The sequence below is a fragment of the Thunnus albacares genome, chromosome 5 (assembly GCF_914725855.1).
Source record: "Thunnus albacares chromosome 5, fThuAlb1.1, whole genome shotgun sequence".
NCBI classification, from domain to species: Eukaryota; Metazoa; Chordata; class Actinopteri; order Scombriformes; family Scombridae; genus Thunnus; species Thunnus albacares.
In genome coordinates, this window is record NC_058110.1 from 8,154,864 (window position 1) to 8,180,237 (window position 25,374).

At 38.3% G+C, this 25,374-nt stretch overlaps 1 protein-coding gene across 3 annotated transcripts in view; it reads right to left on the bottom strand.

The window, feature by feature from the left end:
- Positions 1–10,552: 10,552 nt before the first annotated feature.
- The window catches only part of LOC122982705 (plexin-B1-like), a 65,330-nt gene continuing 50,508 nt past the window's right edge, over positions 10,553–25,374 (bottom strand). For all 3 annotated transcript variants that reach the window (XM_044352202.1, XM_044352204.1, XM_044352203.1), the window contains exons 22-39: positions 25,132–25,374; positions 24,795–24,971; positions 23,463–23,611; positions 23,168–23,268; positions 22,839–23,056; positions 22,441–22,619; positions 22,258–22,324; positions 21,427–21,573; positions 20,908–21,082; positions 20,322–20,425; positions 20,122–20,206; positions 19,511–19,683; positions 18,082–18,242; positions 17,036–17,183; positions 16,682–16,746; positions 14,575–14,650; positions 14,331–14,405; positions 10,553–13,856 (exon numbers count right to left, since the gene is read on the bottom strand). In XM_044352202.1, coding sequence (XP_044208137.1) covers positions 13,752–13,856; positions 14,331–14,405; positions 14,575–14,650; positions 16,682–16,746; positions 17,036–17,183; positions 18,082–18,242; positions 19,511–19,683; positions 20,122–20,206; positions 20,322–20,425; positions 20,908–21,082; positions 21,427–21,573; positions 22,258–22,324; positions 22,441–22,619; positions 22,839–23,056; positions 23,168–23,268; positions 23,463–23,611; positions 24,795–24,971; positions 25,132–25,374 — 2,448 coding nt within the window. In that variant the 3' untranslated portion in view covers positions 10,553–13,751. The remainder of the gene's footprint in view (positions 13,857–14,330; positions 14,406–14,574; positions 14,651–16,681; positions 16,747–17,035; positions 17,184–18,081; positions 18,243–19,510; positions 19,684–20,121; positions 20,207–20,321; positions 20,426–20,907; positions 21,083–21,426; positions 21,574–22,257; positions 22,325–22,440; positions 22,620–22,838; positions 23,057–23,167; positions 23,269–23,462; positions 23,612–24,794; positions 24,972–25,131) is intronic.

Below are 25,374 nucleotides of genomic sequence, written 5' to 3' on the forward strand. Positions count from 1 at the left end.
GGTGAAAGGAGTGAGACTAGGTGAGATGAAATGTGTGTGTGTGTGTGTGTGTGTGTGTGTGTGTGTGTGTGTGTGTGTGTGTGTGTGTGTGTGTGTGTGTGTGTGTGTGTGTGTTGGAAATGTGATGGGACTTAAATGTGAGAGCAGTTGGCCATCACCTTTCAGATATCAAAGGCCTCTCAACCTCACGTGCATAACTGTTTATAGTCAGACAGGTTCTTATCTGGGCTCCTTAACAGTTCTAACTGGAGCACACTATGGATGAAGTGGTGGACTTGCACTGTGGGCATGTTAATGTATGTGAAAATACACATGAAAACTAGTAAGGCCAAACAGACTATAATGAATTTTGGCACATGTATTTTTTCTTACTTCAACTAGAACCTAGAAGTACCTTTCTGCTCCCACATTAATTTAAAGTCCCCTCGATTCAAAAATGTGTTTTGCTTATTGTTACCTCATTTGAATGTTTGAGCTTCACTGTGCAGAATGATGTATGTGCAGAGTTTGACACTAGAAGGATGTTTTCACATTCATCTGCTGAAGGAGGAAAGTTTCTCTGTGCTCACTGAAAATCTGAGTTTAAAGTGTGTACCTACGAGCATGATTTTTGGAACCAATTATGGTCCAGTATGCAACTTACACAAATGTGATGTGGAAACTTGAATTCTTGAATTTTTGAAATGAACAATACTTAGATATTCAAAGACATTCATTCATTGACTTTTCAATGAGGGAGAAGGAGTAAATATCATCTTCAGAATTTAATTCATTACAAGGTAATTTCACATGACTGCAGGTTTAAGATATAGACTTGAAAAAATGTCCAGCTATCCTTTAAAAGTCAGATGTTTAAGAATAAGCAACACAGAACGCACACTGGGAAACAGCAGGTAATTCTGCAGGTCCAAAAGCCAAAAATAAAGATGGTCTTTGAGGTGGGGTTTATATTAGGGAGGGTGTTCCACAATCTAACAGCCAAAAGCTTAACAGTATGTCATAAGACTCCAGAAACCAGAAGGATGCTTGATTTGAAAGCTTTAGAGATTTAAATGGGGCCAGCTGATGAATTCAGCTACAGTATACCATCGTTTGTGAGACTGCAGTTATTGGCATTGTTACATTTTAATGGACCAACATCTCTGATAAAAATTCTCAAAGAAAACTTAACCCAGTAAGCTGTTGTATTGCACTGCATTAATGTTCCAAGATTTTTTGTAATCCATCCTCCTGTGTCCTGCTATTACTGTGTAATCTTGGAAAAGCCCCTGCTGGCTCTTACTATTTTCCATTTACAGAGAGCTGTAAGAAGACGCTTCCAGCAGGAGCAGAAAGCATGTGTGTGTGTGTGTGTGTGTTGTTGAGAGACATCAAAACAGCATCTGCATGGATCTAGATCACTGGGTTAGTGGGGGATAAATATCAGGTGATTATATGACCATTTTTGTTCCAGTTTTACCTCTGAAAATCCATTCTAATATTTCATGATATAACCTGACATTTATCATAAACACTGAAAACATAAGGATGAGAAAGCAACTGGATGATTGGCAACTGGTTGATTCACCTTCTTGTACTTATAAGTTCTTCAAACCATAAATAAATCATGTTTTTAGTGTTGGAGGAGCCGCTTTACAGAACTCTTACTAACCTGTAGAAGACAGCTACACACTCAAGCCAAGTTCACACACGTGTAAGTGTAAATGCCATAAAAACACAGTAAATTATTTTTATTAAAAATATTCACCATAAAATAAAGGCTGTAATCTATAAATTAATGTAATGGAATATTATAGTTTTTTTAACAAGATTTTTCAATTACTTAAAGGTCTTGAATGTTACATTACATTGAATTCTATGTAAAAAATACAAATAATACCCATCCCATTACTGAATGTAAAATTAAGGCAACATTCTGTTTTTTTACTTTAAATTTAATGTAAAAAAAAAAGTTAAAAAAGTTGAAAAAGTTAAAAAAAAAAAAAAAAAAAAAAAAAAAAAAAAACACTTACCGTCAAATAACGGCAAAAAACCCTTTAGTTATTCTACAAAGAATTTTTTTTAAAAAATACAGATATTTACTGTGGACAGAATACGCTGAATGAAACTTAATGACTCCTTTGTCCACTCTACTGCTGTGTTTTTTAGATATATATTGTATAGTCAGAATATATGTTCATATTTCTATCTCCAGTGGATTGGAAATGTGTTTTACTTCTTTAGGGAAGATGTCAATCAAAGACAGTCTATACAGGCCCACACACTCCAAAGTAGAGGTCTAATCAAGCAAAATAGGCAAAAACATCTCTGTAGGTCTATCATTAGGGGCCTTTAAACTGGGAGAAGCAGAAGAATTTAAAAATATACTGTTATGACCCGGCCTCAGAGAAACCCTGGCGCTACATGAAAATGACACTCCCTCTACCCAGCTCCCAAGAAACAGCAGCAACAAGGAATTTTGCAGCCTTTGAATGTTTATTTCATAGTTGTGGTTTCAGGGTGAGTTAACAGTAAAACAACAAACAAAAGGGAAGTACAGCTAATCAACCTAAAATTACCTATTTAAACATAAAGAAACAAACATACAAATCACTGACATAACTCTTAATAGAAACAGGAGGAAAGATATTGGAAAAAAATGCCATCCGCCCCTACAGAAACTGGGCTGTTAAATATATTTAAAAAATTATTTACAATGCTGTACACAGTGGGTCAGAGAAGCAAAACAACAACAGCAACAACAATAACAATAGATACATGACTAACAGCAAGAGAAGGACATCCCCACGTCAGTGTGGTCCGTGGGGTTTCCTGCAGATGAGAAAGCACAAAGAACTCCGGGGAAGAAGTCAAGTTAGTAACATGCATTAATGGTAAATGAATACATACAGATGGAGAGGAGGAGAGAGGAGCTCAGTGCATCAGTGGGAGTCCCCCGGCAGTCTAGGCCTATAGCAGCATAACAAAGGGCTGGTCTAAGGTGAGCTTGGTCAGCCCTTATTATAAGCTTTATCAAAAAGGAAAGTTTTAAGCCTTTTCTTAGAGAGGGTAAAGAGGGTGTCTGTCCCCCCGGACCGAATCTGGAAGATAGTTCCACAAGAGAAGCCTGATAGTTGAAGGCTCTGCCTCCCATTCTACTTTTGGAGACTGAAGGAACCACCAGTAAGCCTGCATTCTGGGAGCACAGTTTTCTAGTGGGGTACAGTTCGGGTCAGTTTGGGACATCTCATCCAGGTAGCATCAGTTAGAATCAAGCTCTCACTGGACAGTGGCCTCCATCAGCTGTGATCATGTGGAGCCGCTTGATAACTGGCAAAACACATTCAATGTTATTCTGCAGACTGGTTAGAGATTCATCCTACCTGATAGGAAGGGACTGCTTTATGGCTATCATGGAGATAGGACAAATAATTTCCGCCCACTAATAACTTTGTCGATATACATTTGACATTTTAATATTGTATTTAAATAGACTTGAAAAGTCCAAACCTATCCTTGAATCTACTTAAATTTTAAGAATGCTACAGGAAGCGTTCAAGTTCCTTTCCCATACAATATGTTATGTCAACACTGTACTGATAGATATTGACATTTCTGTGAGTGTACTGAGAAGTTACACTGCTGGTCTTGAAGAACTCAGAGACCCCTTGCACTGATACACCGGGAGACTACGAAGGGCCAAAGTGCATCTCATTTTCATGAACATTTTGTTCGACTAATGTAATTTCCAAAAAAGAATATAATTATTATGTTTCTATTTTTTTGTAAACAACCATAGTTGCCCAAGCCAGTGTTTGAGAATTATATGTATAAAAATGTTTGCGGTCATGTTTCCAGACTTTACAAACTTGCCAGGGTTGTAAAATACTGACTTGCGGTATTATAAAGTGTGATGCAGTGTTTTGGCATCTGAATAGTCTCAAAACACATGGATCTATCCCTCCAACTGGACTTCTTGTATCATCACTGCTACCTGAAGCAACATGCCAACACTAATACAGACTATTTTTGGTCTGAACAGGGTTCAGACAGATATTCAGTCTGGTAATAGCTCAGTACATAAAAAGCACTGAGTCTACATATTCTTGAATAATTCAATACAAATATACTACTCCTGATGCAGAGAAAATCAAATTTAAAACATACCTCTGATTGCTGTATAAAGGGCAATGTCAGTCAATTTGATCCTGCGGGAACAGATTTATTAAAAAATATGAAATAATTTGTTTTACAGTCCTAATTGCTAATTATTCCAGTTAACAAGGACTTCACAATGAAATGCTTTAGTGACTTTTTAAATACAAAATGTAAATATTTATCTGACTTATCAATACAATAGCTGCTTTCTGGTGAGTGAGTGATTTAGTCCTAGACATGCACAAAACACAGGAATGTGAACTTTTGATTAGTTTACAAAATAACAGTCAAGTAAAAACTTCAAATGTAATATGGACAGGGTTTGAAGTGGAGCTACAATGCTAAATTGATAAAGTTGATCAATAGAAAATTAATCAGTAATAATATCGTAATTTTATAGAATTGTTTCACAAGAAAAAATGCCAAAAATGTGTTGGTTCCTGTTTCTCAAATATGCGGATTTGCTGCTTTTCTTTATGTTACATCACTGTGAATTGAATATCTCGGGGTTTCGGACTGTTGGTCGGATGAAACAAGACATTTGAAGGTTCCCTTGGGCTTCTGCAAATGACACTAAAATTGGTGTATTTTCTTACTTTGACAGTTTATAGACAACACAATTAATTGATGAGTCAAGAAATAGTCATTGGAATAATTCAAGCAATACCAACAGTATTTCAGCATACATCATACTGAGATTTCTTTGAAGCTCAAGGAACCTCAGCACTCATGTTTCACTTGAGCCTACGAGGAAAAATAAATGACAACGGATGTTAACTTAAAATATATGAAGGACTTAGCATACAAACATACAGTATGTTCAATAGTAACAGTTCAGTATTCACTGGTTGAGTCAAGCTATTTATATCCCAAACCAAATTATTTAGCTTAGTATTTTGATATATTTTGTCTTTATTTGTGTACAATATTCAGACAGACTACACTACTTGTTTGAATGTTTACATTTTAAATGAATTTTGAATGTTTAACTACCTGAATAAACTCTATGCTTTGTTCTATTAATTTATAATTATGAACATCATTCATTTATAATGTTAATAAAGTGAGACATGGTTTGAAAGAAACACTTTGAAGTTGTATAATTTGTCTTAACATTTGAGGTCACAATTCAAATGGCTGTATATTCACTGTTGTAAATACTGTTTGAGTAATTATGTCAAGTAACAAGGTTTGTGAAAAAAATATCTAAAATTTAAACTCACCATAGTCCTCACTGTTAGCAGTCAGTTAGTTTAACACAGTGGTCTGAACTGACGTTTCTGCTGCGCTTATTTTGTTGCTCTACTAGTGTCTTTGACAAACCAAATCTACTCAACAGTGACATGTCTCAGGTTAAAAAAAATGAATATATTCCTGCACTACCTTCTAACTTTTGTATCCAGGCAGGCACGTGGCATGTTTGCAACAAGGTGGTTGACTAAAAACATATAACTAACTGCATCATTGTTTTATGTCCCAGAGAACCACATGCTAGAGGACGTGAATAAGTGTCATCACTCTGCAGGAGAAAGATGTTGATGGTTTGGATTGTACTGCTGGGGCTGTTCGAGGCCGTGCTGCCGGAGTTTTCAACCCAGTCACTTCTGAAATGGATAATTATGAACTTGGAGTCTACACAGAGAAGGTACTGGAGGCCACCAAGCTCCTCACCAACACGGGTACCACACAAACCAAGAACAGTAATGTGTTTGTTTCTGCCAATAGACTATGCACTTACATACAAGTGATTTGACTAGTTGTTGAGTATTCAGTTGTTGTTAATTGAAACTCACTGTAGTCCTCACTGTTAGTAGTCAGTTACACAATAGTGTGTCGAGTAGTATGTCGTACATTTTGCTGTTTACGGTAAAAATCTGTAAGTATGCCACTTGTGAAAAGTTCAAATTAACAGTAATACACAAGTTACTGTTAATTTACACTGCTTGTAACAGTATTTTGCTGTAAAAGTAGAAAATAACACCTTCAAACTGAATTTCAGTATGACACTGATTTCTGTTCCCGCAGTATAATGGTGAGTATAATGGCATATCCTGGGGTTGTGCGGTGTACGGGGCACAGGAAATTGCTCTTAAAAACAGCATCTTTTTCATTTTATACGTAGAAAAATTTCTTTCCATAGATCTAGAATGGCAAGTTCTGGGGTTGTGCGGTGTATGGAACACAGAATCTTGCCTTTTCAACAATTAGTTTTCTACAAAATCCTAATCTACAAATTAGGCTCTCTCAGATAGCATGCATTTCCTGGGGTCGTGCGGTTTACGGGGCACAGGAAATTGCCTTACAAACCACTACTTTTGCTTAGTTGTTAGCTTAAAAACAGTAATTCCTTGGGTTGTGCAGTGTATGGAACACAGGCGACATAGGCTCCACAACCCGGTTTTAAAAGTCACGAAACCGAGGATCTTCAGACCTGACTGGCCAGGCTAGGGCAACCTAGCGGTGTTAACAAATAGCCTGCGGCGGTCAGGTGGTAAGTATGCGGCCCCCCTGTGTCTCCTGCAAATTTTCTCACAACCCCTAAGTTCTCCATCCCGTAGTCCAGCTAGGCCGCGGATGCACCGGGACCTAGGACAACCCTATGGCCCATAGAACCTAAAGAAACTCTGGAGGACGAGTCAACCACAGCCTGGAAGGATCCAATCTCTGAGACTTCCAAAATACCTAAGAAACCTTTAACTTACCTTTAGACCTACCTACTCTCGCTCTAGGGCCTCAGCCCAAAATTTCCCTATACAGTTAGCTTCAGAATTGCTTGATTAACTATGTACCCAAATGCAACGCAACATTCACCTCCCTCCTACCTTAATACTTAACCCTAATATTTACCTTAATAATTTAAGTTAGTCTGGGACCTACCTTAACCTACAGTAATACCTACCTTACTTACCTTATTCTAAGACTTACCGCTGTGCAAATACTTACCTCCAATACTTTAATACCTACCCTATTTACCATTATCCTAATGCTTACCTCAATACTTACCGTGATAGAAATACCTACCTAAAAGATACCTACTTACCTTAAATACTTACTGTAGGAACAATTAGCACCTCAACAACTAATACCTATCTTCTAACTTAAATACCGACCGATCTTAGTAACTCCTTTTACTTACCTGGACCGACTTACCGAAAGAACGACAGTTACAACTCCAATCAATTGGCTATGGGACACACCCCGGGCTCGACCAACCTCAGCAGGGCCTCCCTTGGATGAGGATGTCTAGTGATAATGGCAGAAACATCCGGTGATCCTGAGGTGCACTACTGAAGATGTGTCCTAAAAAAATAAACAGAAAATGAATACAAAAAAATAAATACTATGAGTTACAAGATCGATCCGAAAACCAGAATCCAAATAGTACTTAAACACTTGATATAAAACTAGATCAACTAATTATGAAGTGACCAAAACCTACCCAGATCTTAAACCATTGATAACTAAGATTCTTACAGGGAGATTCTAAGTCAGACCTTTTAGAAAATCCCGATAGCAAGAAAATAGTAAAGACACCAATCAAATGTTAGTGGATAGGAGTCATGGGCTGCTGATGGACGTGCGTCGGCCAGTGCATTACCTTTGACTCCCCATTTCAATTGCTGAGTCGATGGACGAAGTAGGGGGAGTCATTGAGATATTTTCAATGTCCTTCCCTCCAGTACTACTGAGCAAATGCAGGGTTGCTATTAATCTACAGCAAAATCAACAGTGTCATGCTGAAATTCAGTTTGTTGGTGCTTTTATAGATACAGCATAAAACTGAAGAAGAAGAAGAAGTCGAAGTCTATTTTCCCCAACCCTGGGCGTCAGTGAAGCGTGTATACATACTTTGACTGCTTTGTAAATAGATTATATATTCATAATAAAGAAATCCATACATAATTATGTTAAACTAATTTTGGCCATCTGCACCAAGATTTCAGTTTCTACTGATAGGCTAGATGATCAGTAATTTAAAGAATTTTCACTGTATTGATGATAAGGATTTAATCACATTATGTTGTATATTTGTTGTTTGTTTTTAATTTTAAACTGTATATTCTGCATAATTCAATCATTATATTGCAAGTCAAAAACTGAAAATCACTCTCTAAAGCTTGTGCAAAATACTGCACCAGAGTTTTAACTGGTTCCAAATGTAGAGACTACTACATCACTCCAAATTAAGCATCCCAACACAGGATACCAGTCAGATTTACAAATAGTTTTAAGATTTTGTTGATCACATCTAAAGAACAGCTTGTTCTGGCCCCAACCCTAATTTCAGACCACCTTAAACCCTTAAGTTTGATCATGCTCAATTTCTGTTGAAGTGGCAAACTGCACTCCTTAAGAGCGGCAGCCTCATGGCTCCCCTCTGCTGCTGCTGTGAGGGTCAGAGGCAAAGTTGCCATTGTGCGTACATTGAAAAAAATACAGGCAACAACGTTGACACCTGTTGGTGTGCAGGTACTTTTAAGAGCATGATACATATTTTCTGCTTTTGTATTGTCAGGACAAGGCTTTCTGAGGCTCGTTGTAGAGGATCATAGCTATCGTTGGAATTTTGAAAGGAATTACATGCACTCACACTCTCCCTGACCTTCGGATTGGCCTATCTGACCCTCCACCCCTGTCCAACATGGACAGAAACGTGACCTGCATTCATTTGCTGTGATGCTGCTGCTAATTTAAGACACACACACTGATCCTGCTTGTCTGTGGTTTAACGGTTGAATGCACACACACACACACACACACACACATTAAACACTTTCAAGGGTGGGTAGATTTCACAAATTTGAGATTTTATCACCCTCCAGTCATGAGAAAACAAACAAAGACACAGTTGTCCCCAGATAACTCACACACTGACTGATTGGATGTTTAGCTGATCCTCAGTGTTTTAACTGATACTAATGATACTTTTAACTGTTGTCTCTGGCCAGAACACGACATGGAAATTGTTTTGTTTGGGATGCCAACATAACGTCATCTAGAGACCCGTGCATATATAAGTATAGCATTACCAGCTGTGTGTGACAGGTGTTCACGCTCCCAGACACCACTGAGAGAGGATGTCCAAATATGGAGTCTGCAGCCTGGCTCACTGATGACAGGAAATAGAAAACGCAGCAGAGAAGTAGAACTAGAAAGTTCATCTATTAGTAACAACAAACTTGATGTCTTTCTAAAACACATCACAGACATACCTCTTTTTAAAACAGGCTTTTCATAGTTAACATTTTGACATGTTAAAGCAGGAGAAGCACAGGTATAACTAATAATAATAATAATAATACCTGTATTCTATTTAGTTGCATCCTGTTGTTGTGCATACTGGCTCACTGACAGAGCTTACTGACACACATACTGCAAATGGACCCGAGCTATTCATTAATGTTATTAGTTTCACCTCTGCTTTCCCTGCTGCATTATGACATCAAATTGCCTGCTGAAATAAAAGTATTCCTTTTTCTCTTCTTTCATTGGCATTGTCATGCAACATCAGATGCCATCCATCACAATGCTCTCACAGCCAGTCAATCACCTTGTTTTGACCTCTTAAAGACCTTTCTCAAACAAAAATGTTGACCTGTCAAAACAGGTGTAACTCATAACATTAATAATGACTGCACTCCATTTAGGCGTATTGGTGGCAAGGTTTAGGTATTGTGTATGCTGTCTCATGGGTGTGGCTTACTGACAACAAAACTGACTGGAGCTATTCATTTATATCATTAGTTACACCTATGTTTTTGCTGCTGTGACATGTCAAATTGTTTGCCTTAAAAAAGACCTAGAACTGACAGTGGGTCAACTTGATTTTTTACAGGCATTGTTATGCAACAATAAACATGCCATCCCTCCTGATACACTCTCTCTCTCATGACCAATCAGCAACAAATAGTACCTTGTTTTGACCTTTTGTAGAACTTTCTCAAGGCAGACATGTTCTATTATTATATTGCCTTGTCCACAAACCAGGTGTAAAGAATAACATTAACAATGGCCAAATCCCTTTTAGGTGTACCAGGGCTGGTTCACAGCCCCTGTTATTGTGCATGGTGGCTCAGTGGTATGGCTTTCTGGCATACTTGGCAATGGAGCTGTTATTGGTCACACCTGTGCTTTTTCAAAACAAGACAAGACAAATTGTCTGCTATCCATTCAGCATTTATAAATGCTGAAGTGTAATGGTCAAATCATTTCCCAAAGTTTAATTACAATAAGCAAAAATGGAAAAAGGAAAAACATGAAAGAATGTTATAGCCCGAGCCAATCAAAACTGAAATAAAAAGGCAGGAATCATATATGTTTAGCAATCAACAGACAGAAACACAAATGAACTAACAAAAAGGACGAGCTATTTTCAGAATCCATTGCACAATATAATAATAACTACAGACATTTGTTAACATTGGGACCACTTTATTGCATCACATCACATTAAGTTGTTGTTAGGTTCATCCTATCAATTAGTTAGAGAGTGCTAAAGTCAGGATTACTTAAGAACAGTATGTATCTACAGGAAAATGGAAAAACATCTGAACTGATTTTGCAAGTAAGCCACTAGTAACACTAATGTGCATGGCAAAGCATGGTCATAACTTTTTTTTGTTGTGCATGGTGATTGCTTGCAAAATTAAAATGGAGACTGGAAACTGTACCAGAATTTTACAACAGCTGACTGCAAATTTGATTTTGATTTATGACAACTCACAACTATCTTGAGAGTAGATAAACAAACAAACAAACAAACACCAAAATGTACAAAAATAACAAAGGCTCTTGGTTTTTCTTAAAAAACAAACAAACAAAAAACAAAGAAAATCAGATGTAACATCTGATTGGGAAGGCCATGAATATTTTTATATCTGAAAATACTACCCAACAACATATGTAACAAAATAAATAAACAATAAATTAAATTGGAAAAAAACTAATAAAAGACAGGGAGCGCAGGCACCTTTGTTTCATAACCGTATTTTCTAGTCTGATTTTAGTCTTGAGAGATCTGAAAAAGAAGAATTTGTAAAAAGATTAAGAAGTGCAGTGTTGCTCTGTTCAGATCTGGCATCCATGTAAGACTCCAAAATATAAACTGAAATTAAAGCTTTAAATAAGGGCAAAACATGTGGATTCAGCTGTTTAGTGAGAAATTGATAACTAGCAGCAATTCTGCTCTAACAACTGTCCACATCCAGTGGAGGCAGCAGTTTCCTTGATTTCCTTCAACCTAGAAAGGGCTCTAACATTGAATGGGCTTTTTTTACAGACTGCATTTGCAGGTGAAGCTGAAATGACTGGCTTCGCTGTAGTTAAGTGACCGTGAGGAAGAGACAGCACTTCACTGGGGTAAGGGTCACATGAAAAGCCATAAGTCCAAAAATAAGAGTATATTTAGTACTGGACAAGAGCTGAAAAAACGTTTTTCCAAGCAATATGGAGGATCAAACCTGCCAGACTCATCAGAAAATAAATAAATGAATGATGGAATAATTGACAAGACATACAGTTAATAGACAAGATGCAGTGTCTGCAGCCATGCTAGCAGCTATGTGACGCTTACTTTGGTATAGAGTTACTTCGTGTAAAGTACAAATGTTAGCGTGCTAACATGCTCTCAGTGACAAATTGACTATGCTAGCATGCTGATGTGCAGGTATAATGTTTACCATGATGACCATCTTAGTAAAGTGTGTTAGTGTTCAAACATTGGCTAATTAGAATTTAAATGGTTTAAACATCAGCAGTGTTTTCATCAATGCAAAGTCCCACTAAACACAAGTACACAAGTAACACAAGTAACACAAGTAACACAAGTAAAGCTGAGACTGATTGGAATGTCATTATTTTCAGGTAATAAACCAAAGTATTGGACAAACTTTGGTGTATTACAAACAAAATTTTGACCTGATAATGGCACTAATTGAAAAGTCAGCGGATTGCTAAAGTTATTACAATTCATCTTGAGTGGAATATCGGTGAGGGATCACCTCACTGACAGACCAGTATTGTCTTCCATAAGCGATGCTGCCAGCATGGCTAAAAACAAATATATAAATATATAAAATGCACAAATAGACAAATGACAATAAACAAATAAATGTGTAGTGACTTAATTACACATTATTTATTTTACAGTCACCTCAGGATTTACACTTTTGTTTTTTCAAAGACAACCTATGGTGGTTGCTTGACTCCCCTTAATTTCCATACTTGAGGATTTTTTTTTTAAGTGGCAGCAAAGGATAAAATAAAAACTGAAGAATTCGTTAACTGCCATATTTTTCAGTTCCTTTGCACATTTTATTTATTCATTCATTCATAAATTTACTTATTTCCTAGTAAGTCAGGCTTGTTCTTGCATGAGCAATAAGATCATGTCTTTTCACTAAATTGGATTAGATTATAATAGTGTTAATTTTGTCTAGATATGGTTTATTATGTGTAGATTTTAATTTCATGGTACTGTTATAAGGACGGATCAGTTTATAAAACAGCTATAGGAACCTCTGCTAAATGGTCATGGGGACAAATGTATTAAACAAATTTTTACAATTGTTTAAAAATGTATAAACATTTGCAAAATATTAGCTAATCAACAGAAACATTCACAATAGCAGTTGGTCAACATGAGAAAGCAGGTTGAATGTATTCATGTATGTACTAATAAAATCAACACTTACAAAACACTGGTTTTCAGTTCCAACTACATAAGGCAGCATCTATAAATAACAGTTAAAGGACAACTGGCAATGAAAAGCTGAAAAAATGAAAAAGAAAGCCTGTCCTGGGAAACTGTTCACACAAAACTACAAACTGTCCAATAACAGCTAACTGAACTCGCATAGAGTAAGACTTGGAAGAATGATTTAAGGAAGTTAAAAGCAGAATGAAAAAACATCCTTCAGATACGATGAACGGCTATTTAGGCCTCCACAGCACTTTGACAGTGTCATTATCTGTTTGTCCCTTATGTAAGACTTCGACGTAATGTGGTAGAAAACTCCACGGCTGTCCATGTTAATGTTCAACTCCACCTTTTCCCTTTTCCTCCATGTTCACCGTTTCTTCATCCAGCCAGCCTATGTTTTTCATTCCTCAGCAGAAGGCTAATAACTGTAGCTGTAAACTTGCAGGAATGTTCTGTGCAGTTTGTCAAAGAAATCTTCAAGTCCATCAAGACAGAGTCAGAGAAAAAAACAAAACAATTTATTTTCATATTATGTCTCCCTTTAATTTGAATTAAACAAAATGGGAAATCCTTTGCGAAAGATATCAAAGTTCAGAGGAGGTTCCTTTGTTTTGATGTGCTTGATTTCACATGTTCTCCTTTTTTTCCCCCTCAGAGCAACTCCCAGTGTTAGACCTGTGGAAATTTATAGGGAGTCTTACGTCCCAGACATGGGACAGGAAACATGGCCAGTGTCAGCAATCCTCTTGAGATTATATCAGTCTGTCAAAATGACAGCAAAATCACATTATGTGCCACAATGATCCTTTGTCCTCTGTGTAGAAAAGAATGTTGTTTTTTCTCTCCAGGAGACAGGACCTTTTCCCAACTATGTCTTTAAGGTTAACAGAAGAATCTATCTCGTCCTTGGGGGTCATAGGTCTGTGACTTTGTTTTCTACAGCAGCAGCAATCTGTTGGAGCCTGTAGCCAAGCTGCATCTTCTGGGCTGTTGAGTCCTCTTCCAGGGCTGTGATAATCTGACAGAAGATGGAGAGAGTTGGATGAAAATTAAAACGTATTACTTAAATAGACCTGTATGAAGTATTGTGTGATAATGGACTTATCCTTTTATGAGTGGAAGTAGGATTTGAGGGACACCTATGTTGTTGACCGTTCCCTAATGTGATTGTCTTATCATAGCTTAGCAACTGTAACAGGGGGTGGCAGGTCTGTCAAAGTTTGGATTTCTCAACATGCCCAAGCTGTGTGCATGGGGCTCCAGTTAGACTGATATTCAGCATTTCAAAAACCAAAAACACAAGAGCAAGTGTAAGGAATGGATTAAATTGTGTGTTTCATATTAAATTAATGTTTAGTGTTTAAATTAATATTTACCTACAGTGGTACTGCATTACTACTGCTGTACTGATGTTTGTACATGCAATCTAGATTAAAATGCAACAACAGCACAACATACAGTACATACATACTTGCACTTTTGTGACACTCACCTGATCATAGTATTTGTTGATGTACTTGTACAGCTCATGTAAAGCCACAAGACAGTTGACTTCAGCAGTATAATTCTGTATTGGGAGAATAAAAATAGAGAAGTGAAGAAACATCAGGTTGGGGGGAGGACTGTTAAAACCGCAAATGCTACCATTCATATTTTATCTCAAACTCCACATATAGCTTGTTAGGCAAGAAAAACGTTATTTTTGCAAAGTGGGAAAACAAGAGCGGGTGACATACACGGGAGAGTTCTGCCAGAGCTGAGTTCATCTCCTGGTCACTGGCAGAGATGGTCTGACGGATGTCTGCATAGTACCTGTGTGGAGAGGAGGAGAGGGAAGAGATGAATAAATTTGTATGGAGATAAAGAGAGGAATGATTGGTAAAATTAACACTGTCTCTATTCTTGTCCTCTATTTTATTTTAAATACCCTACACTATTTTACAGCATCTGTCATACAAAGCCCCCTAACCTCATCCTGACCGCAAACTGCAGAGAGAACATATGTCCACAGACAAAGTGATGTGAAACAACCGTACTGCAAATTGAATGAGGGAAAAGAGTTTTATAAAAAGCAGAGCTATTTATGTCACAGCAGAGTCAAACTCAGGTCAGTTTGTCAGACAAATAGTGCTGTCTCAATTTATATTCATTGAGCAAATAACCATAACATATTAAATGTTGTTTGCTCAATCAGTGTTTGTATCATGTTTTTTGCAACTGCAGTTGCCAATAAATGTGTGATTCAATATTGTAATGGCACATGTTTAATTCATACCTCTAATATTTTTTAGCTTAAACTTGCATTAATTGATTTTTGGGGGCAGCACAACATGCTGTCAACACAACACTCACATATTATCACCTTATAAAGTTGATATAGTGAAACATGTTAGCAAACAGTCACCTATTTACACATCCAGAAGACATGGAGAAATATTAGCATTCATTTGGAGTCTTGTTTTCAAGTGACCTGACAAATATAAATCCAATATTCTGTTATGTTTTGGAGGGAAATATCTGGCTCTTTGTCTGCTAAATTCTCCACTTGGTTCACTAACTCGCCAGAATGTCAGCCTCCTGTAGTCAGAAACAACAGTGATGAGAGGTGTTAGACTGAATCAAACAGTAAAGTTGGGAGCTGTGAAACCAAAACAATGAGCTGAAAGACACTAAAATGCTCCGCATAGATGAGGGGAGTGATAATTCTCTGTCGGCTCATCACTACAAGCGACTTCTTTCACATTATATTGACATTATTACACATTAGTCATTTTTTCCATTAGTGATACAATATTGGTTCGAGCAGCTTTAAATATAAGCTACAACAGATGTTTTACTGTAGAGATGTGGTGTTTGTGCTGTTAATGAAACAAATGATAATGACAATAACTGGAAAAAAATTGCTATATTGAGGTTAATATTCTTAATATAAAGTTACTCTGGGCAGACTTGGCAGTGAGAGGTAACTTTCTGTAAGTAATACCAGGCATAAAGGCATTCTTACACTGACGTCTTTATTCATTTAAGATCCGTTGCACCTCAGGCTACAACCAGCAGTGATGTCAGGGTGTACTGTCCACACTGTGAGTATACTATATTTCAGTTTCTGTTAAGTTACTCTTAGGGTATTCAGTAATCATGTTTACTGTCCCTGCTATCGCAGTTAATAAATTACCCACAAACTGCAGTGTGTCTAAGACAAAGCAGAGAAAGTGAAACTGATAAATATGTCATAGAACAAAAATTAGATGTGTTCATTAAAACAATCCACTGATTTTTAGACATGAAGATCATTTTACACACCATGACAAGTACTGTGCAACTCTGACTGAAATCGAGAGAAAGGTAAAATATGTAACATTAGCGAGTGCACAGTCTCTATTGATTCAGGTTTAATTTCATTTGAGTAAATAAGATGAATCTGAAGCTTATACTATATGTAAGTGGGAATAAATGTAATTAATCATACAGTACTTTGCTACAGAGTGCTGCAGAGAAAGAACAACATCGTTTTCTGCGGCAGCCATCTTTTGTAAATTAGATTTAAAAGTCTAACAAGGCTTATAAAACAGGCATATTTGTTACATAAAAATCTTGTCTAGTGAAGCTTTAATACATCACCAGCGTAATCTGCAGAGTTTAATGTGCAGCAGACAGTAGTAAGTGTAGCAGTCTGCTTTCAGACCATCCATGCATGGAAGCCTTGCAGGCTTAGTCTACCCTCTGTCTGGCACTGACAGATTGTCCTAGGCCTCCCTCTCTCCTTCTCCCCCCCCTTCCCCTCTTTTCCAGAGTGTTTTTTATGCCTGGGGTCAGTGGGGCGACTGGCTGCCATATTCCTACCTCTCCACCATCTGTTTGTAGCGCGGGATGTCTCTGGCATACAGCAACTTGTTGATGGGAGAGTCCTGTGCAAGGAAGACAAATGGGGAAAACGTGTCCTGAATATCATAAAAACGGGTAATATAAAACTTCCCTATCCAAAGCCTTTCTTTGGCTTTGGAATGCATCTTCAATATTTCCTGTATTGAACAACTCTTAATGGTATTAGTGTGTCATATTATTGTGCTAAAGTGCAGTAATATAATTATACCTTATAGTACTGGCATAGTGGTTTTTGGATTTGTTTATTTAATAGTGTAGCTACAACAATATGAAATAATACTGTTCTATAGTGCCTTAGGATGATTAGCTCACCCGTCCCAGTTTGTGGTCAGCGATGGTGCAGGAATCCATAAAGGTCTGGGCAATGACAGACAGCACAGCATCCACATGGTCTGAGGTCTGCACATCAAAGATGAACTGTGGGTTCTTCAGGATATTGATCCAAAACCGCAGTGGTAAACTAGTAAGAGAAGAAAGTGGATGCACAAGTAAAATACAGATCTGCTGCTTACAATGTATGTTAAAACAGAATATTTACATGAGTAGCAGAGAAAAAAGATGCTTTTATGAATCTTTTCTTCAGATTGCAACCAGGAAACACAAGAAGGTTCTTTAAGGGGGCTTTCACAACTAACCTGTTAGATTTGGTTCAAAGAACTGAGTGCGCTTTGTTTGGGCTGTCTAAACAACCAGACTAATCAGGTCTGTGGTGTTTGTGGTGTGAAAACAAAGCGGACCACCCACAAGACTGTGTGACAGTCCTGTGGGTGATTTTAGGATGAATTCAAAAGCCAAACTATTATTAAATTCATGTGCTGACTGTGAACTACTAAGAGCGATCATCTAAGTGAACGGTGTAAGCCATGTAGCCATGCAGTTAGTTACGGTTAGTTCATTTTTATATTTTTTATCATCAAAAATATAACAAGACATCTTCTGATAACACATACAAAAGCTCATATATTGATGCAAAATAATTTTGTAATCATGGTAACACAAACACACAAAGCACATGAAGGTTGGAACATACAAAATACTTGTACATACAACCTGCATATGATTTTATGTTCATTTTCTTCTCTGTTTTGAACCTGCCTCCCAACAGAAGTGGGATTAAGTAAACAGTTTGATGCACACATCGGTCTGTACGATGCATTGCTGCATATGCACTGTTGTCCATATGTTCTGTGTGGGTAGACTTTACTGACACAAGAGGTTCTTAAACCTTTAGATGAAATTCCCCTTGAAGTTTATAACTTTTCTCACATGGCGGCCCACCAGGAGTTGGCCTGTGACCCATCCTGTCTTCCAACTCTGTCTCCAAACAACCTTTTTTAAGCTGCTGCTGGGCCAGGTACCTGTTGGTTTTCCAGATGTGGATGGTCTCGGGGTCTGTGATGTTGTGCTGCAGAGCCTGCTCATCCAACAAGTCGAAAAAGTATTTGACTGCCAGAGGTACGGGACGACTGGTGCTGAGGATCGCAGTGAATAAATCATCCACAAACTTCTGCAGAGTGCCCTGAGACAGCAGACAGAGTCAAACAGATAAATAAAGCATGAAACAAAGAAAAGATGCTCTCATTAAACAAAAGCTAAAAAGTTTATATTCCATTCTGCAACTGGACAGTGGAGTTTAAGTTACTTGTTTACAGTTGGACAGATAACTTACAGCACTCAACTAACCATGTGTAAACAACCAAATTAATTATTTCTTTATGCTGATAAGCGTCAGTGCAAATCTATGGCAAAATGACTTTCTGCTCCCTTAGAGCAAAAATGGAGGCGTCTCCTGTGAATGATTCCTACTCTGCCGATGTAAAGTTTCTGTTTCTCTATATCCTTCTGTCTCATACATTTGGATAATTTATTCGTTTTTTAAGTGTCAAAATTTCCATGTGAATGTTGAAATGTATTGATATCTTTGTGTACCATACCCTCAACGTTTGTGTGGTATTAGGTGGGTCAAATTGAGCCAGGACATAATTGGCATTCGAAGTCAAAACAGACATAAAAATGTGCATTTAAATATATCACACACTGTATATTGGTAGCAAATATAATAGATAACATAATTTATTTTCAAAATGTAATTTTTCTGGAACTTAAAGGGTAAAGTATTATACTTTTTTTTGTCAAGGAACATGTTGTCTGCTCTGTATATGAGGTGTTATCAGTGCCTTGCCTAACCATCCACAAGAGACAAAAGCACTGTTTGCCAAACCATCCAGTCTGTTGTAAAAGACATGAAGTGGCCATGGCAAGGTTTTTATTTGCTGTGGCTCTATAAATTGTCCACACTTCTTGAGCCATTATGATCCAGTGTGATCACTTACAGTGATAGCCTTACAGCCTTACAGTGCTGGTGGCCACAAAACTCTCCATCTCTGTGTAGTGTACTACAGCACCACATTTTTTTTGTCATCTTCCATTTAAGGAGCTCTTGTCCCAGGTTATATGAGGTGAATATATTATTACAGGAGGCCGTGTGTCATGTCTAACATCACAACAGATGTGAGTGACAAATATGGGAATTTAAACTTTATCAACACCAGATTAAAGACATACATTTGAAAGGGGATACTGTGTGTGTCATACACTGTGATAAATGTTCTTCATAGAAAATAAGCCAGGGTCATGGAGTTCCTAATGAAGAACCAATTTTTTAATACAGAGAGTTTATTTTAGTAAACGTTTTTAACGGATAATTTTGACCTGAACATCACAACTTTTCAAATGTGAGTGAGTACCACCATTACTGAATGACACCACTCGCATTCTCTCTGTTACCTTCATGGAAAGCAGTCGTGTGAGGTAGATCTCGGGGATAGCCTTGGCTCTCTCTCCACCCCTCTCCCTCAGACTGCCTCTCCTGTGCTTGGGCAGCTCGGACTCCTCGCTCGCTTTCACTAGATGCCAAAGCCTCACTCCTCCTTCCTCCCCATCATCCAGCATAGGGGTCTCTGATAGGAGGAAGCAAACAGTCGCATGAGTATGTTTCTGTTGGTTAACTCCTGTTCACGTGATGTCAGTGCTTTGAAACTGTGTGAAACCAAGGTGGATTTTTGTGACTACAAACACAAATTCTTAATGTTACAATCATTATATTATTAGGAGCACAAAAGGGTCCAAAGAATACAGGTATCTTCAATAATATTGCTTATTTTGCTACAGTGAAATTTGTTTAAGACCAACTCTAAGCTTCACACTTCACCTCAACAACTGTAACATGCTGTAAATATACACAGTCAAACAGCGACCTCTCCTGGTTATTTAGACTCTGTTCAGCTGACTGCATAAGGATCTGCATGGATCAACATTTGCTTACCCTTACATCTTGATACAGCTGCTTATGCACACATAAAGACATGTGTACACGAGTGTGTGTGCATGAGACTCACTCTCTCCGGGCATGTAGTCATGGCTGTCATGGAGGTGATGTTTGGTGTTCCTGGGGACCAGGGCGACCGTTGCTCCATCAGGCACCTGTGTTACACCATTGTAGCACAACAGTGGGGAAATTATTTTAACAGCTGCTTTATTCTGCACATGCTAGGTTGATGTGTGTGTGTATGTTAGTGTTTATGTGACTTGCACTGACCTTGTAGTGTTGCAGTGTATTAAGGCGCTTCCATGAGCCTTGCACTATTGATGTCAGGTCCTCATCTGATAGGATTAGGTGACCTGCAACGCCTGCACGCCACTCTGGAAGGAAAATGTTTGTGTAAACTCATAAAACTGCATATTATATATTATTTAAGAGTGAGTCTCAAAGATACTAGAACAAAAGCACATATGACACACGTGTTGCTTCTCTACAAGTTCAATTTTTTATTCAGTGCAGAGGATTTTTGTTTTTACTCTGAGTCCAAATTGTAGAGTAATGAAAGAACATGTAATCCTGTGCAACAATGTGGCTCTCAGCTTTTAATAGTTTTTGGACAACAATGGAGCTCTATGGCATTGAGGAATAAGATATATCAGGCTTTCAATACACAGACAATACTTGTTAGTAGGATCAATTCATTGTTACTTTCGTTCTTTTCATGGGATTTGTTGAAAGTATGAAAAACATCAAACACTGCTGACTTCCATCCTTTAATATGATCAAATGCTACCTAAGATCTACTGCCAACTTATCACTGTATCAAGATGGTAAGGAGAAGGTGATAAGGTGAACCACTTACCAAGGTGCAATGAGTCAATGTGCGGCCTCTGGGAAAATGAGGTTCCCTTCCATGTTTGTTCAAGAAGTTTCTCCTTAACTTGGGTGATGGTGTCACAATCCAGGACCTTGGCAGGCACTGTCTGGGAAGTGGTGCCTCCACTGGCCACAGCATTTAACATCACAACATTAAGGGTCTGGAGAGATGTACAGGAGGGCTGGTTACCGGCAGAAATGTAAAACATACACCACTACTGTATGTATGATTACTGTGTGTGAGCATGGCCTAAACAAATTAGTTTAAGTCTGATATGTTTATGTGTATGCAGTTGCAAAAGAGAACAAAGAAAAACAAAAAATAAAAGTCAGCCTTTTAAGTAATATACACAATTATTTTCCATAATTGTGTGTTCATGACTTTAAATCAGTACATACTGTAATTAACTAATTGTGGGAGATGGAATTTCACTGACACTGTAAACACATTAATTAACCCTGGCTGTGTTAATATACAGTATATAATGTATGTGTGTGTTCTAACCAGGGTGCGGTACTCCACGTCCTCTCGTAGCAGCCGGTTGTCGTTCAGTGTGTACTTGGCTTTTCCTGTCACAGCATCCACAGGTCCCTTGTCCACCTGGTGCTTTATTGCTCTGAACAGCATGTAGAACGACTCCCCTGCTGATTCCTGGTCAAGTATAAATACAGAAGGTCAATTAATTTAAGAGTCATTCGATGGGTCTCCTGACCAAGTGGCCTCCATTACTTCACTTCAGACCTTTTATCACACCTGATGAACTTAGCTTAAAATGCTGGATTGTGGATAACAGTCAACATTTCCAAACATGTACTCTGCCTTAAGATCGCATCTGACTTCAAGGGAGAATTTTTTTTTTCTCAAAATCCAAGTTTGACTTCAATGACTTGATTGATGACTTCTCTTCACTAAAGGCCAGAAGAAGTCAGTGGTGTGAGTAGAACATTTTTCACTTTTGTGCTGTGATTAGCCGTGTGTCTCTGCATTACATTTGATTCTCATTTGTATTACTTAATTAGTATGTGATAGTTTATTTAAATTATTCATGTATGATGTTTGTTTTGACCCTCAAAGTTAAATATTGAAAAATAGAGCTAAAATGTAGTGAATGAAATATAATTATCAATATAACTTCGACAAAATAGATAGTGTGTGTAGGATACATGGCCCTGTGCTTATTGTGCGTTGGCAGAGGGTGTGTAAAACAATATTTACTTCATATCGAGTGTCATTTCAGGTGGTATTTTAGAGGATAACAAGAAAAATCAAAGCGTCTCACAGTTTCATCCTCAAGTTATTGGGCTCTAGTCAAGTGTAAAATACTTCACTACATACCCTCAGAAAGGTGAATAGACAAATGGACATCCAGTTTGTCAAGAGCTTCTCAACCACTGATTCAGTTCTGGAAAAAATTAAAGCACACACATAAGTAATACATAACAATCTATGGATAAAGGAAACCCCTTACCCACTAACAAGGATAACTCCAGAAATTGACATATTTGGTCCTTTCCTCACCTCCTGAGCATCAGTTTGGGGTTCTTGGCCACATACTGTTCCACCAAATCATTAAGCAGGGTCTTCAGGATGTCTGTGAAGTACTCCAGTTTACCATGCAGGGCTACAGTTAGCAGAGAGGCCACGTAGGCCCGGTCCCTTGGGGAAAATGTCCGCTGGACCTCCAGAGTGTGAATAAACTGGAGGGACAACAGGTATAAGAAGATGTGAAGCAAATTTGTCCTGTCTACCTGAGACATCAAGTTATTGGGAAAAACAGTGTTATGGAAAATCTGCATTACAGTTTCTACACCAAAAAAAATTGAGAATCTTGATCTGTTGCAGTAACAAATTTTTTAAAAAAATCACTTAATAACCTACTTCAATTAAGAAAAAAAAACATAAACCTGTTGGCTGACCTTTGTGAGAAAGAGTTTACTGTTGAGCAGATTAGACAGCTGAACCAGCCCTTGCTCTACAGTCTGCCTTCGACTTTCTGGAACATCCAGATCTCGTCTCAGTGGTGACTCCTGGTGACCCGGGAAGAAAATGCGCTCAGCATAGGCCCGGTAATCCAGGAAGGGAATCCCTGAACCCACCAGATCACTGGACATGTCCATCATCTCTGTCATCAGGTCTGAGGGAAGGAAAAGAGATGAAAGCATCAGTTTGAGTATTTTCCTCATTTTAGGACAGCATTGAGCTGATGTTATGTTTAAAAGTTAGTAGAGAATGTCTGGATTGGTACCTGTGAACTCCTTCTTACACCGGTCTCGCACACTGGTCTCCAGGTTCTCTAGCTGTATCTGCACCTTCTTATAGTCCCTCATGGCCTGTTTGCTCTTCCTCCTGAAAATCATCAATGATGAATTAGCATCATTTAGATCAAGAAATAAAGCCTTATTACATAAGAGTAGGACTACAAACTGCATATACAGTATGATCCTTAAGTGTGCAACCAACTGTACAATGCAGTCTGCTGAGGACAATAAGGTTAAGTCAGTGGAATTAAAATGAAATAATTGAGTACTGTATGTGTTTACCTGTATATGAGGACTATGATGAGCACAATGAGAGCCACTATGGAGGCTCCCACCCCAACTCCCACCTGGGCCTCCAGGGGGAATGTGGACTGGGCCTGGCTGTCATACTGCACTCTGCCCAGGGAGAAGTTCAGGTTCCCCATTTTCACCTGGAAAGCAAAAAGGACAGACTTTTTACACAATAAAGGACAGACATTATTTGTGTGGGTGTTAAAGAAAATTTAAGTTAAACAGTAATGAAAAATGAAACAAAATTAAAGCTGCAAGAAGCGATGATCAGGCCCTTGCACCTTTGTGGACGTCATAGCATACTGCAATCGAAGTGTTGTTATTGTGGAGCAGCACAATGCAGCAATACATTTACCAGAGTACAACAGATACCTATATACATTTTCATGAATATTGGACATTGTATGTTGGAGATAACAATAATTTCCTATGTCCACTATGTGGTGCTAGAAAACTAAACGTACATTATGTTGCTACAAATGTATACCACACACTTTAAATTACATGTAAATTAAAGGAAGTTTGTAACATAAGGCTTGCTTCCTGTTGCCAGTAGGCGGTGCTAAACAAGTGGGTCATTAATGCAGCAACACATTTAGTGGAGGTCACCTGACATGCATATACATTGTCATTAATATTGGATGTTGCGTGAAGGAGTTAAATATCACTTCTTGTTTCATGGCGAAATATGCAAATTGACTGGTACGCCATGTCAAGGACGTTTCATGAAAACTCAAGAGCTTAATAACTTAGCATGCAAACGTCCTTAGATGACACCGACCAAATTTGAAGTTGCTCTGGTTAATTCTCTATGAGGAGTTTGTTAAAATACAATGCCTGTAAATGGTAAAAACTGCACAAAAATTGTACAGTAAATTCAAAATGGCTGACTTCCTGTTGGGTTTACGGTATGGCTCCAAGAGGCTTTTTTAAGTCTGGAGATGTTACATCTGCCTACCAAATTTGGTATATCTACTTGAAACATTATGTGGGGACTTCAACTTTGATATTTTGTCAGGGCGTTATCAAGCCATTTTGCCACAGCTATGCCCAAGACCCCTAAATCATAGTTTTTCACCATTGCTGACACATGTGCAAAGTTTTGTGAGTTTTCGAGCACCTTTAGCCACTCAAAAATGCAATTCGTTTGGATAATAATAATTCCTTGCATTACTATAGCGCCTTCGCACCACTTGGTGCTCAGGCCCTAAATACAAGCACACACTGTTGTTCCTTTTACACAGATTTACTACTGTATCCTTTACCCACTGAATGTAAATGTGCACCGAATTTGAATTCCAGTTTCTTAGTATTATTACTCACTGTGAACTCAGGCAGACTGTCCATGCCATCTGGTTTCTTAATGGCTGTGACTGAAGGCTGCTGGGCTGGTGGCTCACAGTACAAGTGGTTGTGTGTCAGGGTCTTCACCGAACACACTCCCTCCCCTATCCGAGCCTCCACCTCGTGCTTGTAGATGGCGAGATCCAGGTTCTCCCCCTAGAAGGAAAAGATGACATAAAGTAGCATGACCTTTCTGTTTCAGTATTGATAATTACAGCATTTGTATTGAAACTGTGTTTGTATAAAGCTGTTCTTAGGCCTGGGACTATTTCTCAAACCCAGTAGAGAGAAGAAGATGAAGGTTACTGGCACCCACCTCAACAGAGATGATGCTGCCGGGTTTGTGGTGGTAGGGTTTGCTGGGGTCATTCTGGTTCAGTGAGTAGAGCTTTGGGTTGGGCTCATAGCTGAAGGCTTCATTCCCCACGGTGCTGAAGTCAAAATGGAGACTGTCCAGCAGGAAATGAACTTTGACCCTTGCCCTCCTGGCCTCTGGACCGACCGCCGGGGTCGGACATAAAATGAGGGAAGAGCTGTTCACTGTGCAACGAGACTCGTA